Raw genomic sequence first — 17,312 nt, 5'->3', positions numbered from 1 at the left:
AAGGATTGGATTGGAATAGAGTGGATGAGAGAAGAGTGGGTTAGAGTGGAGTGGATTGGAATGGGTTAGAGTGGAGTGGATTAGACTGGCTGGAGTGAAATAGAGTCTACTGGATTGGAGTGGACTGGAGTAGAATAGAGTGGAGTGCAATGGAGTGGGTTTGAGTGGAGTGGATCAGCGTGTAAAAGAGTGCATGGAGTGAAGTTAATTGGAGTGGCATGGATTAGATTGGAGTGGATTATAGGGGTGTGGATTGGAGTGGATTAGAGTGGAGTGCCCAGGATCACAACAAGCAGGGAAGTCCAGGGTTCGGATTTTGCTAATGTCAGTCTGCACACCAGAGGAAAGTCAGTGGCAGACGGTGCATTACATCTCTGCACTTGATAAAGTTACTGCACTGTAGTGTGGTCACCCAAAGTTTCCCTAAATTCAGGTGAAGCCATAAGATTGTCTACCACACATACAGTATTAAACAATAAGATTTGAGAAAAAAGCACTATTCATGATAAAAATAGCACCTCAGTCACACCAGCAGTAGCGGACTGGCACGGATTAAGTGAAATCAATCTGTGCTTTTTCCCTGTTCCACAGTAAGAAATGGAAATGACGCTTGGCATCCAATGGCCAATTATGAGGCTACAAAGAACAGTGTCACGCAAGCCAACAGATGGTTAGCAATGGGAGGGCTCCATGCTCTTTTTGTAAGCAATAGTGTCTTGCTAGCGAGAGTGCACGGGCTAGCTCATGGCTCATGCAGACTTAATAAAAAAATATTATGAAAGCAAATCTCCTACAATGGACTTGCATACTTTTTTTCAAGCTCAATGGGGGAAACACAATGAGCTGTCAAAAAACATGAGGGAGCAAGAGGAAAGCTATTCAAAAACCTATGCCTGGGACTTTTATCCCAATATAGGGGACTGAAAGCACATTAGTATGGAGGGGTGGTAGGTACTGTCCCCACCAGGAGGTAAAACAAAAAGACTGTGGCATTGAATCTAGAATCAGTTGCCTTGAAATGTAATTTCCAGCTGGCATGTTTTGTTGGAAATAGCAAGGTCTTGGCGCTACATGGAGGATAAGGATGCCACTATCAGTCAGGCCATGGTAAAAAGCCAGGTCTTTAATGCCTTTCTGAAAAGGATCTTATTTGTTTCTAGGGGTAGCTCGGTGGGCAAGGTGTTCCATAGCTTTGCTGCCTGATGTGAGAAAGACTTGCCGCCCCATCTAGCTCTGTTTATTCTGGGAATGTGGATCAAACCCAGACTGCTGGATCTTAGTTTGGGATTTGGTACATAGCGAGGAAAGAGAGTTTTCATGTCCTCAGTCCCTCCTCCATTTATGGTTTTGTGAACTAGACAGAGGGCCTTGAACTGTACTCTACGACGAACAGGAAGCCAATGGAGTTGGCATTTGCCATTGGAAGTTGGGTGACGTTTTGTAAGATCCAACAGTACTCTTGCTGCGGCATTCTGCAATGAGTGGAGTTTGGAAAGCTGCCTTTCACCAGTTCCTAGGTACATTGCGTTGAAGTAGTCAATGCGAGATAGGATAAGGGCTCCTACTACTGTTTTCCTTAATGTAACTAGTATAAATGGTAGTATTTTCCTAAGGACCTTAATTGTGAAAAAACAGGCCGATGTGACTTGATTGACTTGTGAGGCGAGTGTAAGATCTTTGTCGATCATAAATCCTAAGTTCCTAACTTTTTGTGCCGGTACGGGACAGATGCCAGCTTCTGGAGGCCACCAAAGCTAACTCCAGATGGAGGGTTTATGTCCAAATTCAATTACCTCGTTTTTTTCAGTGTTTATCTTTAGGAAGTTCCTGTTCATCCAGCTCTTTACACTCAGGAGGCAGTTGCGGAACCACTCCGCTGTAGCTTCTACAGTCTGAGTGAGTGACACCACTAGCTGAGTGTCGTCTGCGTAAGATACCAATTGCTGGCCTGGGTGTCGTCTGTGTAAGATACCAATTGCAGGCCATGGGCTTTTATTAGTTTGGCCAGCGGGGTCACGTATAGGTTAAATAGGGTGGGGGAGAGCGCCGAACCCTGGGGAACTCCGCACGGGAGGAAAAACTCTCCTGACTGAATTCCATCCTAGTGGATTTGTTGTATTCTGGCGTCTAAAAAGGACCTGAGTAGAGTTAGGGCAGTGTCTCTGATACCTACAGATTTTAACCTTTCTAGTAGGACCCCATGGTTGACGGTATCGAACGCTGCCGTCAAATCCAGTAATATTAGGACAGCTCTGCCACCTTTGTCCATGGTCCTACGTGCTTCCTCTGTGACTATTACTAGGGCAGTTTCTGTGGAGTGACATGATCTGAAGCCATGTTGGGAGTCGTCCAAAATATTGTTGATGTCTATAAATTCCATTAACTCCCGATTTATGGCTTTTTCCAATATTTTAGATGGTAGGGGAAGACAGGATATGGGACGGTAATGTTTGGTTTCCTGTGGGTCAAGGGAGTCCTTCTTCAGGATGGATCTTATACAGGCCTTTTTCCATCTTTGAGGGAAGACTCCGGACCTTATTATCTCATTGAGAAGAGGAGTTAGGGTTGAACTAATTACTTCGGGGGCCAGGTGAAGTATGTAAGGGGGACATGGGTCCAAGGGTGATCCTGATTTAGTCTGAGTTATCAGATTGGTGATCTGATTTTCATTTAGAGACGAAAATTGAGATAGACAGTTAGAGAGGGATTCTATTTGTTCCCTATTGTCATCTCCTACTGTGATGGATAGGTCATGGACTTCCTTGGACTTTTTGTTGAAAGAACAGGGTCAGTATGTCTACAAAATTTTGGTCTGGGACAACAATTATGTCTCGGGACACTTAGTTAGGCACAATACTGTTTTGAATAGTTCCTTAGAGGAATTAGTGGCCTCTTGGATCTTTTTTAGTAACTAAACTAGCTTGTTTTATCTTAGTTTTATAGTCCTCTAAGGCTCTTGTGTATTCCTTCCTATGCTGTAGGCTGTAGTCAAAACTCCAGATCCGTTCCTGGGGCCGGCATTTAATTTTACAGAGTTTCACTTCAGCTGTGTACCATGGTGAGGGGGCTAGTTTGGTCCTAGGTTTCTTTACTTCTTCAGGGGCTAGCTCATTTATGGCCTGATTGATCCATAGGTCAAGATGGTCTGGTGCTCAGATGCGGAATAACAGCAAATAATCTAGAACCTCCATCTAGATTACTCTATTATCATCTAATGGCTGAATTTGAAAATATGAAACCAGATAACCTGGAATCAATACCAGCTTCACTGCTTATCCAAACCCTAGGCACATATTTTGGCTTCAGGGCCTGTTTTTTCCTTTATTATCACCTACGAGCACACTTTTAAATACTTAAGTTGAGGTTGTGCACTTTACAAGCACCGCTTATATTTGATTTAATAGGTTGGGATGTTGCTCCATCTATAATATGAATCTAGGTCAAGTTTACATGCCTACTGACTTACCTCTTAGTTCACTAATAGTATTGTTGTTGGAGGGCAAGTTATAAATGTTTCTAAAAACTAGCGCTTTTAATAAACGTCTGCCTATGCAGTGAACACATTTGATGTGATATTGATAAATGCTTCTGTTTGTTAAAGAAATTCTCTTTTCTGAATTTTGAAGTGATTGTATCATAATTTACATTAGGTTTTTAGTACGATATACATACCAAACGTTTTTAAGTCTTGGCTTGTGCACGCACTCTTCGAGTCAAGCCAAACTCATGGCTCAGCTCACCCTATTAAACGGCCTGTGTGCCCCCCTCTATTTACAACTTGGCTTAGTACATGGGCCTGCCAGACACATAATAAAACTATTTGTAAAAGGCAAGATCAAGAAACATGGAGATCTGCACACATGCACCAACTTTACAAATCTACCATCAAGCCTTCTTGTAGCAGAGATGACAATGAGGGCATGTGTGATCTTGATCAAGTTTTCTCCATGTTTTGTATTTATCGGGATTTCATGAGCCATGCAGCTGTACAAAGCCTGGCTTCTGCATATATGCCGGACCACTTTAAAAATGTGAGAACTGTTTGTCTTTGTTAAGCTTACCCTCTGTTTTCATGAACTGATCGAACAGGTAGATAAGAAAGGATGAGAACAGCAGATGTCAAAAACTGCCCGTCTTCACACTGTGTGAATGTATTCATGCTCTGCTAAGATTCCAGTTTCTGATTGTATAAGGCTTAACTTACGAAACACCACTGTCTGCACACGTCTGACTCAGCTATTTCAATGTATATCAAAGTAGTTCAAACAGTATATCAAGATTGAGACCGCTGTGTCTGGCAGAGCATACTTGGTAGCCAACTGCTTCGTACCACTCAAGCTTAAGCCTAAATAAATATATCGCCACAACTGCGTTTGATTGCTGTTGCTCATTTACAGACAAGTGTACCTATTTGTGGGTTCACACATGAAGTGAAAATATATTTAAAATAAGAGATCCCAGAGCAGGGACCCTAGGCCATTTTGTTGAACATGGCCACAGTCACGAGTTCCAGGGAAAACTGCAAGTTCCAGTTGGGACGGGCAGGGGCTTAGCTTCAGCAGGGGTGCGACACCTCTCAAATGCATTCTTGGTTTGGTAATTGGGTCTAGGGACCCTGAATTGGGCTGCCATGTGTCTGCCAGTTTTTATTGTTGTGCTTATTTCAATAAGATGTTTTAACTTGTTCATTTTTTGGAATGGAATCCTCCATCTCAAGATCTCTGTAATGCAATATCTGATTACTTTGATAATAAGATCCTGGCTATCAAGAAGACCTTTCCATCAGGAGCAATTGCGACTCTGGACGTTGAACAGATAGTGGAGACGACAACTTCCCCCTGCTTTGATGAATTCGCTCCAGTACCCCTTGAGGAAACTGCTAAGGCGATCCTGGCCAGCAAATCGGGATCTCCCTTCGATCCCTGTCCCCCTCCGGTGTTGCATCTTTTAGTAGAGATGGTTAATCCGATAATCAACAGGATTATTAATTCCTCTCTAACTACGGCAAGTATTCCTAATGATTGGAAACTTGCAGCTGTCAAGCCTCTCCAGAAAAAGGCTCTTGCCGATCCCTCCACCCTTTCCAATCTGCGCCCCATTTCCTTGCTACCTATCCTGTTTAAACTGACTGAAAAGTTTGTCAATAGTCAACTGACTAACTTTTTGGAAAAGAACAACATTCTCCATCCTAATCAGTCAGGATTCCGGTCAGAACATTCTACCGAGTCGGCACTGCTTTTCACCGCAGAGACCTTACGGGCAGCAATGGATCAAGGAAAGAAGGCTGTCCTTATCCTACTTGACCTGTCGGCAGCCTTCGATACGGTCTCACATAACATCTTAGTGGACCGGTTGGCTGCCACAGGGGTAGGGAGACAGGTCCTGGCATGGTGTAGGAATTTCCTTACCAATAGACGCCAAGTTACAGTGCTAGGTCCATACCAGTCTGAGGCTAAAGACGTCAGCTCAGGGGTCCCGCAGGGCTCTAGTTTGAGCCCTGTTCTTTTTAACCTTTATATGGTACCCCTTATGAAACTGATCGCGTCATTCCAGATCAGTTCCATTTCATACGCTGACGACACTCAACTCACACTGGTGTTGGATAGGGAGCGGCCAGGTGCCGAAGAAGATCTCAAGGAATGTCTTGCAGCAACCTTTAAGTGGATGACTAACAACCATTTAAAGTGCAACGCCGGAAAAACAGAAATTTTACCAATAGGGAATCACAACCTCTTTTCCCCAAAAATGTGCTGGCCAGTGGAAGCAGAAGCACCCCCTAATACAATCGCTTCTGCTCGCAATTTGGGCATTAAATTTGACAACCAACTATCTTTTAAGCCCCAGGCTGTAGCAGTAGCAGACATGTGCTTTCAGATCATAAAAGCACTGAGGAAGTTTTTCGATCTACTTCCGTTATCAGCGAGGAAAACAGTCGCAGTGGCCTTAATAAGTTCTAGGCTGGACTATTGTAACCGATTATATGTTGGAGCTAATAAAACTGTTCTCCACAGATTACAAATGGTCCAAAATGCGGCAGCCCGCCTTGTACTGCGTTGGCCTCGTACGTCGTCAGCCTCAGCAGCACTTAACACTCTTCATTGGCTGCCAATAGGTAAAAGAATTTTGTTTAAACTTCTTTTAATTACCTTCAGGGCATTTCACCAACGGGGCCCAATCTATATACGCAATGGGTTTAAAAGATATCACCCTACGCGCTGTCTGAGGTCTGCCAGCCAGAACCTACTCACCCTTCCCCGTTTCAAGCTGGCCACAAAAGGTGGCAAATCCCTTTTTGTACTGGGCACTAAGGCCTGGAATAAGCTTCCTCTCTTTTTACGCTCTTTCTCTCAAGAAGCCCCCTTCAGGAAGGCATTAAAAACTTGGATTTTCTCTTTGCCCGACGCTACGTGTAGGACTTTGGTGTAATTGTGGTGTAGAATGCAGGACTTCCCTTTTCCTTCCAACTCTTCCATCTGAGTTGTGTGAGCGCCAAGATACTCCTTGGAGTGAAAGTTGCACGATAGAAATGTCCCTTACATTACATATATAAACAGTGGCTGGCATACTAAATAAACGTAGTAAATCAGCACCCATAAAAGTACTCCTTCATTGGGTGCAAATGTACTACTTTTTGGAATTCACAAACATTGACAGAAGTAGGCTTGAAAAGCTGAGCCAATCCAAAGTTCCCAAGCATAATACTGGAAACCAAACACCTAAAGGTTGATGTGATTAAGGTTTGCAAATAGTCTAACCAGTGGCAAACACTTCGGGTAGCATTCCAACCCCGTTTTTTCGTCTACTGTGCCACTCTAGACAAAGGCCCACCAAGGAAACATTCTATCCCGAACCTTGGTCATCTCACCCATCCATCCTGTTGCCCACTGCTTTTTTAGTTGGAAAATGTGAGATTCACATCCCTCAAATCTTACCAATGAAGGTACGAGCCTGTATACAATGATCTAAAATCCTTGTACATGATAGGCTTAATGGTGAAATAACCGGTGGTTGTAGAGTTGATTTACATTTCCACAGCTGTACTGAAAGCGACACACATAAGCTGCACATGGTGCATAAATGGGAAAAATGCAAAGTGCAATGAACCAAAATAGCACCAATATTTGTTTGTCTTTTAAGTGTCTTTGGGTGGACCAGCATGAAAGATGCTACCAACAGCTTGTGAGGCGTTTTTTCTGTGTTACAAAGGTTGAACGTTCTCCCCAGCATGAATGCCCAGACCTCCCCTTCATTTCTATAAGTGGCACTGAACATGCACTATCCAGAAAGCAGAGATACATAGGTTCATTTGCAATACTAATGATGCTCAGGGGGTCAGATAACACAGTTGGCTATTTTTTTCTTTTCATATATCATATATCCTCACAAATTAAGCATTTCAAAAATAAGAGTGGACGGGGAAAAAGGAGTAGGAAGAATGGCTTTTATTCTTAATACTGTCCCTTGCTTGAAATATTTTCCAAATACAGCTTTACATATACATGTCATGCTGAAAACGGGCTCTTTTTCCAATCTCCTTTGCAAAAAATATATAGCTTTACAATACTACTGTTGGTTGATACAAAATAGGAAAGATAGCTCAAACAAACAATAGCTGAAGGGGTAGTGATCCAAATCACACTCTTTGTGTATTTGTATGTGTTTCTGACATGCGCTCTGGTAGGCAAGATCAAAAAGGAAACAATTTAGAGACATAAGCACAGAATAGTTAAAAATATAAATGAATGTGCAGAATAATAATATACTTTATTTGTTATTATTCATTCGCTATCCTTGTAATCAAAGGTCTCTTAACTGTGACCTTCATGGTAAAACACATGGAGTTAGCATTACGGGTGGAAGGCAGAAATAAGGTACCACACCCGAGCACAAGATTAACATATGTGTATTCTTTTTGGCAGGCTGTCAGGAAGCGGCAAGGGGATTTGTACCGTAGGAGTGACTAAGAAAGGGGGTCACCGTTTCTAGGTCTTTTGCCGCCCTAGGCGAGAATTGAGAAATGCCGCCCCCTCCCTTTTACTACCATCACTCTCTCCCCCTGTCATCCAGGCTAGAAGAAAAACACATCAAACATTAAATACAACTGAAATTCACAACAAATTAAACACTGCAAACTGGACCGGCTGTTGGATGGCTCAGCTTGTGCTCTGACTCTCAACCAGACTGCATTGGCATTGCCTATCCTCATTAATTTTTTGACCCCTCTCACCCAAGACTGAATTGAAAATGGCTGGAGTGGCTTAGTGGGTGAAAAAAAGGATGAATTTGGATGATGCACCATTTAGTTACCAGTGGCTGAATTTAATAGAAAGATCCCACCCGTGCCTTTTTTGTTTTTCCCTGTGAGATGTTCTGAGTATGATGGGTATTCCCAGACCTAGAACTCATGCTCAGGTTGCAGTATGACTTAAGCTGCTTCTCACTGAGGAAGGAGACCCTTTAAGGCCAACACCAGTGCGGGGTTACTTGTGTTCTCATATAGGTGGGATCTGACCTATTAGTTCAGACTGGACTGCTCCTATTAGAACATGACTATGGATGTTTTGAATACGTCTGGCCTCAATCTGAATGGGCATTTTGGGCTATTTGATCAATTGGTTTCAAACCCAGATTTGTTTCCAGCGGATGAGAATAATTCAAACATTTCATTCATAAACTTTTTCTTTAATGATGTCTTGGCTATGATTAAATAAATATACTCTTGAAAACTGGGTAATGTTTCTGCTGGAAGGAGAATTGCTTTGTTGGATTTCCTATTTTTAAAGGCACTATTAGTACCTGTGGAGAGTGAAAAATTGTTACCCGAGGAAATTGTCTTTATGAAGACTGTGCAGAAAACACGTTCCTTTTAGTACTTGCACCTCGAGGCCTGGGTGTTCACAAAGGTACAAGGATTCGGAATACAGATTGTCACTCCCACTCACGCCTTTCAGTCTACCTTAATGAGATTATAAGGGAAAGGTTTCAAATACATGTTTTTTCTCTTTCACTAGTTGAAAGGGAATCATTGACCCAGTTTGGTATTTAAGCGATTTGTGTTCACTTTTATCATACACTTATCAAATGCAATAACTTGTAAAAGCAAATTTGTACTCAGAATTATGCCCAAGTCTGAAATTCTTTCACAGGCGTGTGCATTTAATATACTCGCTGTTGTTTATTTTCGTTTTCATTTTTAGATTGATAATATATATTTTTTAGAATGTGAATTATGGAAGCATTTTCAACAGAAAATGCCACGTCTACCTTATCTAGATTCAACAAAAGACCAGGAGAACATCACACTCCCTGTGACCCCAATAGCATCACAGGGTTGATCTCTTGTACAACTCTTGACCTCTCAGCATCTTCCTATTGGCTACAGAGGAGCTAAGGTAAGTACAATGGCTGGAACCTATAGAAAGTAAACAAGATTTTTGGGGCAGTATTAGGAGTGTTCATTCGAAAGAAGCTTGCAATTCCTGTTACTGTCAAGTCCACTGGGAGGTCCTCTGTGCCTCAGGATTGGATGGCTACTAGCCAAGTCAGGGGTGCCTGAAGGTACCCCTGACTCGGCTAGCTATTAAAGCTCAGAGTTAGTACCAAGGGCCTGATACAAGGAAGGTGACAGGGAAAGGACAGGTGAAAGGAGACTTGAAATAATTAGTTTGAAAGTTACTACTATTTCCAGCCCATCTCCAGCTCCCAAGAACCTCTGTATATTACGTGCTAAATAGTCCATATTTTCCTCAGCAACTGGCATAAACTCATAAATAGCAAGTTCTGCATGTTCAAAAGGCACCTTCGCTTACGAAATAAACAGATATAAAAATACATTTAAGCTGTTTGTCCCTCACAGCAGTTTTTCAGACCTTTACTTTTTTGGAACTATATTGCTGCCCTTTTAACACCGTCATCATGAATTTTCATCTATATTTAACCTCATGCATATATCTGTATAATGAATAGCTGGCTATGTTTTTCTAGAAATATAACTGATATCACTGTATCCTATGTACATAAAACAGGCAATCAAAGTGCTCAGGAAGCAGACAAAACAAGAGAACTGCATCGATCAACTAAAGCCAGTTAGTTACGTACTTGAATGGCCAGTTTCTGCATATCATGATTTCAAGTAAAACAGTTGTGCAATCTGCCGGTTTGAGAGCAATTATCGCGTGCTGAAGGAGGGAAACGTTAATGCCTGCAGGAACACATAGGTGACAGGGTCATGTTTAATATGTGACGGTATTCTGTTGCCAGGGTATCTCGGTTAATTAACAAAGTAATTTTGACAAGATTGCGTGTTTTTTTCTTGAACTGTAGATTAAACCCACTTGCTGAATGTACTGGGGATTCCGAAACTCGTCTTTTTGCCGCCCTCCCCCTTTTGCCGCCCTAGGCAGCCGCCTAGTCCTGCCTAATGGGAGAAACGGCCCTGGGTATGCCACTGTCGGGCATTCAAACGGTAATTCAATGTGCAGGATTATATCAGTGTTGAAGGACTAATGACCAAGGTCTGGCTATTTTAGAATGGTTGCACTCAATGTGTGTTGTCTGTTTTTAAATTTCTTCCCTAGGTTACCTATAGATGAAATTCAAGCAATGTGGTGAATACTGACCCTCACCCTAACGAAATTGGCATAATTATAAAGACAATGAAACATGTTGGCCCTCTAAGGAGTTAGAAGGCAACACAGTGTCTTTTAAAGTGAGCAACCCCATGGCAAAGAATAAAGAGGTAAAGCCAGTGGTGGTGTAGCTCGCTTTTAATTCCATATAATGTGGTACTAAGTTATAGGCCCACCTTATTTTGGGTCAGTACGGAGTTGCATGGAGATATTTCTCCGTAGCACCAGCACATTTACCAGTGGTGCATATTTCTCTTTCACCATCACAACACTTCCTTTTCTTTCTTCTTTTTTATTTTGGATGGGGTAGTGCTAATGATGAGAACCTGAGTCTACTGGTGAGAACCAACCAGTGGACTCCCATGGTGTTACTTCCGTGAGGTACTCCACATCCTTTCTCACATTTTTTCACATCTTTGGTGATTTCTTTTATTATACACTACACTACTCATCAGGGTGTATGAAAAGGGAACAAAATATTAAAATTGAACAGCCCGGAAGCAAGCCAAAATATGACGCTACCATAGACATTGAAATACGTTCAGAACTGTTCTAATAACAGCGTCAGGCCACTCAGTTGTGTTGAATCAGTGAGTGGGGGCTTGACCTGGCTGCTATAGAACCCCTGTAGCTCCTTGTTGAAAATATCATCTTGGGGTTACTTGGAAAAATATCTTTAGACAATCAATGGTAGCCTGTCAATACAGTTCAGGACTTTATTAAGCAATCACACTGACGTGTGCATGTCATTCATCCAGAAAAGAGCAGAGGGACTTGGTTACACTCTAACAGTAAATGGTCACATTGAAATGAAGCAAGTATTAGCTATACAAAAACTACAGCAAACTACACGGTGATCTACTTAGACATTCTAATCACGGCCTAGTAACCATCTCATATGCTGAATTATGCTAATTCAAGACGTTTCTGAAGTGCTGGGCCTGATTATGTGCCTACTCGCATGTGCAGACACAGCCATGAATCCTGCAACATGCTACAAGTATAAAGCACAGACCGATGAAAGACAACATTTGTTTAAGATACTCACCATGCCAGACCAACCTGGTGGCATCTCTCTCCTCCAGGTAATGCTTTGCGGCACTTGCTGGGGCTCAATAAAATATCTACAGTCCAATGAACTCAGGGTCTCCAACAGTTCATCTGAGCCACCATCTTCCAGAATACCTAAGGATGAAGAAGATTGTTACTAAACTTATACGTAGAGCAAAAGCCTCATTGACTCAGAGTTGAAAAACTCAGTTTGATTCTTGCAATTCAACTGCTGCGCGAAGCTCATTTTTTTCTTTAATTTTACTTGGGATGGCTGTAATGTACAATGTAGTGACCCTATATTTGGAGGTTTGTAAGCAAAGGCATTCCCTCACATCAAACTATCTAAACATAATTTAGATAGATAATGTTCAAGGGATGCAATCGCTCACGCGTCTGTCAGCCTTTTAAGTTAAGGTCAACTGTTAAAGTTCATCCCTGAAGCTAATCAGTAGGGTTGAAAATCAGTGCAAATATTGTTTTCATTGGCGACTTGGTAGTACCATTTTAGATCCCAATGTGAATGTCACAATAGCACTAAAACCCTAAGAATATTTTCCACTTTAAAACCTGTGCTGAGCAGCCAGGAAGTGAGCAGCTATAGTCCTTGAATCCATCTTTCCTCCTAGAGGGGATTACAATAGAAATGAGGTTAGACATGCTGGTAGATAAGTATACGCTGAAATGCTATACATATATTTGTGGAGAAATGTAAAGAAGGTGCATTTGGGGCGGGTGAGAACACCTATATACTAATATGGGAGGCCACAGAAACTGACAGGTCATAAATTGGTGCGTGCCACACAAAATATAGTAAATGGTAGTAGGCATGTAAGATGGAGTGTGTATTTTCCAGGGACCTCTAAATTTCCAAGAAGAGCAGGATAACAATAATGTGAGGGTGCAGTTATAGTTGTGTTGTTTTCTAGCGCGGTAAAAAACAGATGTTATTTTTCAAAATTGACCGAGCAAAGATGAAAGGTAAAGTCATCCCTGGAGTCACATCAAACCACTGACCTGTTAAAAAGCCTGCTCGCCCACTGCAACCCAAAGACGTCCATATGCCAATCCATTTGTGACTCCACTTGTAGTTATCTCCTTCAAGTTTAAACTAAAATTGCATAGTTGCCATCTTTCTATGCTATAACATTGTCTGCAGAAGCCAGGCTAAGATGAATGAACTCAGACATTCATTGATGTGCAGAATTGTGACTGGACAAATGTGGAACTTAAAAATGCCATTCTGATAATTAATAGATGGGTGTGAAATTGAGAGAAAGCAATTTGTAAACCAAGAAACTCCATAATCTTTTAAGTTTGCTGAGAGAGTTTGGAGTCTGCGGCCAATAAATCACGGTTTTTCATTATTAAGTGGCCTTCATGACAATTAATTTAGATAGACCTTTATGGAAAGACCCTGTGAATTTCATGAATAAAACAGTTTCATTTCCTAAACAGAAAAAAGGAGTACGCGTCCTGATTAAATATTTGCCTTTTCATATGATTGGAGTTGAAAAACTGACTTTGTGATTGAGTTCACAAAATATATGTATATTGTGCCTTCTTACACTTACAACCAGTAGTTGAATCTGTTGCGGATATTTTATTTGGGGTAGGAGAAGCGGGGGAAGGTGGGGGATGTGTGTACGTCTGTGTAACCAGTTTTTTTAATATATGCATCCTCATAGCTGTTAAACTGAAAATGTAGAGACCTATTTAAATTTAAAACAAATGCTCATTCATGGATAAAATAAATCATTCCTTTACGATGCACCAATTGTGTTGAATTGATTTTACATTTGTACCTCACTTACTTACACAAATCTACAGAAAGTAATTTGGCTAACAGAAGTTAATTCATACATCTCTTTAAATGTTTACCTTAAGACTAGGTTGGAATAAGTTTGAATCAATTGTTTACATGAATACTCTAGAAAGTAGAGTATTTTTGAAGAGGACAATACGGAGGGATTGGGCAAACAGTTGTACCATTTAGTTATTGATCTAACACACATTTTAGTAGAGGGTGATCAATACCCTGAGACATCTTGCCACATAGGAAGTCATCGGTAGGAAATGAGGTGCCAGAAAGACAAGGGAGACTACATGTCAGTGTTGGAGGTAGGCCCTGCTTTGGAAGTTGTCATTATCGTGTTTGGACTAGCAATAGCCTAGAAAAATGGCCAGCGAATTAAGTCCACATGCTCAGCAACAGAGCTGAGAAGAGTTGCCAGTGGTACCTACTTAGTAATAATTTATTATTTTCAAAGTGTAAAGATGCTGTCTAATGGACACAGTTTGGAGTGCCTTTGCCCCCTTGGAGGAGTCAACAGATGTAAGCCCATTTGCATGGGATCAGACTTCCTACAGCAGAGGAGTACAGATAGGCAAGATTTCAGTTTCCCTTGATCTGTAACAGTACTTCCATTGAAAAAATGTACCCTTAAATCTATGGTTTTATGTTAATGATCTGTGTTATTTTGGACCTGCTTATGTGATGCCAGCAACATTAGAAGAACTTAGGTCAGTAGTTGGTCAAACTGTCTGTGGGGTGATTAAGAGAGTAACAAAATTCCACAATTTACATTGTATGTACAAATTTAAGCAGAAGGGCTATAAAAATGACAAATACAATTAAAGTACATGAAAATTCATGTATTTAATATCTGCATACAATTAAGATAGGGTGGTACAATATGTAGTGAAGTGTCGCTGCAGTACTCAGATGAATTTATTCATACAGTGCATAAAGTGAATTTTTCATTGCTGTGTAGATATTCAATATATAAATAGTTTGCATAAAGTGTGTCCACCCACTAGCCTTAAGTTCCTATTTCTTAAAAAGGATGACAGAGAGTAGCACTTTCCTCTTTAGGTTAGATGTATAACAGCACCTCCAATGACCATGGCTAACATAGTGTATTATTTACATAATTTAAGGAGCCATTGGCTTCTTTAGCTCAGAAACCTTGAGACATTGTCAATCACATCTTGGATCAGCATCAGCCCACAGGAGTATTTTTGCCTCAGCTTCTTTCTTTTAGCTCAGTTTTTGTATTTTATCCACCTACATTGGCATGCATGAGGGACTATATTATAGCTGTCATCACACATTTAATTATTTACCTCAATCATGTATCATATACACAAAGAAATTATTTTGTACTTGTCAGGGGGTTCCTACCTGCCACGACTCTGCTACTGATGTTTGTCCCTCTTCGTTTCCGCCTCGGCGCACACAGGATGCTCGTACACCTTCCACGGCCGCCTGGGCTTACCCGGAGGCGGGGCCTTCATCGGTGATGTCGTCCCCTGATGTCCAATCATCTTCCACGACGGCCCTGATAACGCGAGGTTTCGAACAGGAGGGCGCGAACGCCGGAGCAGCACAGGAAGCATCGGACGTCTTCGCCGCTGGTCGGAAGGAACCCGGAATCGGATTGCTGAAGGAGACCGAAGCAGGAGACGGCGAGAAGCCGACAGCAATACAGCCAGGAGGCCAACGGAACCACGCTCCGCCCAGCCACACTTCACCTGGAGAAGTGTGGCACCGCAAGGTACGGGCTCGTATACGGGCGCTCTTTCAGTCGGAGGGAGGAAACGGGTAAAGGGCGGTTGGGTGGATAAGGGACGGGAGTACACAAGGTGCCGCCTTAGTAAAGGAAACACAACTACCGGTGATGGTCCCTGGTGATCCCCCTCACGCCCTTACCCTACCCCTCACGTGTGTCAGATAAACAGCGCAGTCCAGTAATGTGGCGTTTTCTTTCTTTTTTTCCCTTTCCGCTCAACGACCCCTGAGAGTGAGAAGACCTTCCAACGGATGTACCACGCAGGAGTCCTGGCGTAACCAAAAAGCTACTTTACGTTGCTCTACAGTCCTTTTGTCGTTGTTGCTTTAATAAATTCCCCAGTACCACTATACTCTACTTTGTGGTTTTGCCTCATTGCTCGCTACCCCAGCAACCGCAACCCTTACAAGTGGTGCCGTGACTCGGATCCCCCTCGAACCGTCCTCTGATACAAGATGGAAGCCCTGATACAGCAAATGAAAGAGGCCCAGGACAAACTTGAGTGGGCAATAGGCCAAACCGCTACTCAGGCTGACACTGACCGCACAACATTTTCCAACGCCATACAGGCTCAAGTTGATAACCTGGTGAAATTGGCTGAGGGACAGAATCAACTTATGACTGTGTTGGGTCAAGGCAGAACGAACGCCCCTGGTACTGTTGTTCCGCTACAAAAGTTCACTCCGGGTGACGATCCTTTTGCTTTCTTCCTTAACTTTGAAAGGGCTGCCAGGGCCAGTGCTTGGCCGGGGGATAGGTGGCCATTCTATCTTGCTCCCTTGCAACAGGTGAGGCCCAATCCGCTTACCAAATGATCAATAGAGACGGCACTGCAGTGTATGCCGTCGTAAAGAAATATATCTTGGACCGGTTGGGCGTAGATGAAGAAACTCACAGACTCAAATTCCGACAGGAACGCAGTACTCCTGGGGATCTTCCTAAAACTCTGTTTTATAAACTAAAAGCAGCCGCAGACCTCTGGTTGAAACCACAGGAAGGTAACATAGACGATGTAATGAATAAAATATACCTCGAACAATTTCTAGAGGCACTCCCCTATGGCACACAACGCTGGTTGAAACAGCACGCAGGACTAACTCTAGAACATGCCATTGAAATGGCCACTTCTTATGCCCGTGCCCAGGGTCGTCCCCCGGTAAAAGAACCAGAAGAACCTCTGAAACTCTTACCAGCGAGAGTCGAGAAAAAGTATGTAAAACCGCTGTTTGAACCTCAGCGACCACGTTATCCCAAACCTGAGGTACAACCTACTCCTGGTCCTCAATGTTACGAGTGCGGAGAGTGGGGACACATAGCGAGGTTTTGCAGAAAAAAAACAAAAGAAAGGGATGAAGAACCCATGGATGTCAGTTACGCACCGTATTCCCTTCTCTTTGCAGAAGAAACTGGACCGGTATTTTACGTAAGTGTCACCATACACGGGAAAGTAGTAAGGGCACTACTAGACTCCGGGTGTAAACACTCGGTTGTACGAGAAGAACTGGTACCTCCCTCGTGTTTAATGGCTGAAAAAACAGTGCATATACGCTGTGTTCATGGGGACGTTAGGGAATATCCCCTAGCCACTGTTAGTCTGTGTACCGCTGCAGGAACTGTAACGGACGTAGTGGTGGGAGTTATGCCTTCTCTGCCGGAGCCCGTGATCATAGGCACTGATAACCCGGGGTTTTCTGCCCTGTTAAAGGATGCCTTGCAAACTGATCCACGAAATGCACTGCTTGTTCCTGAGCCCTGGGCTAGAGATACACACTTTAGAACAGCACAATTGAATGACGCTACACTTTCCAATGCTTGGCAAATCGCCCGCTCCGGTCAGGATCCTTCGCTGAGAATCTTCCCCACCTTTATTGAGAAAAACGGGTTGTTGTATAGGTTAGCCAAACCCGATGACACCCCACAACTCTTAGTTCCTGTCGACTTCAGAGACCAGATACTGTTTTTTGCACATGCACATTTATTGGCAGGCCATTCAGGGGCAGAAAAGACAGGACAGGCCATTCTAAAACATTTCTTTTGGCCTGGAGTATACGCACAGATACAA

The 17,312-nt window shown here is 42.6% G+C and overlaps 1 protein-coding gene across 1 annotated transcript in view; it reads right to left on the bottom strand.

Moving 5' to 3' along the window:
- Positions 1–17,312, bottom strand: part of EME2 (essential meiotic structure-specific endonuclease subunit 2) — a 162,327-nt gene that overhangs the window by 132,401 nt on the left and 12,614 nt on the right. The window contains exon 2 of the mRNA XM_086941244.1: positions 11,677–11,813. Coding sequence (XP_086797370.1) covers positions 11,677–11,813 — 137 coding nt within the window. The remainder of the gene's footprint in view (positions 1–11,676; positions 11,814–17,312) is intronic.

This window comes from Lissotriton vulgaris, chromosome 10 (assembly GCF_964263255.1).
Source record: "Lissotriton vulgaris chromosome 10, aLisVul1.2, whole genome shotgun sequence".
Classification (NCBI taxonomy): Eukaryota; Metazoa; Chordata; class Amphibia; order Caudata; family Salamandridae; genus Lissotriton; species Lissotriton vulgaris.
Note: the sequence above shows the minus strand (reverse complement) of the source record. Positions and strands in the feature narration are given on the sequence as shown.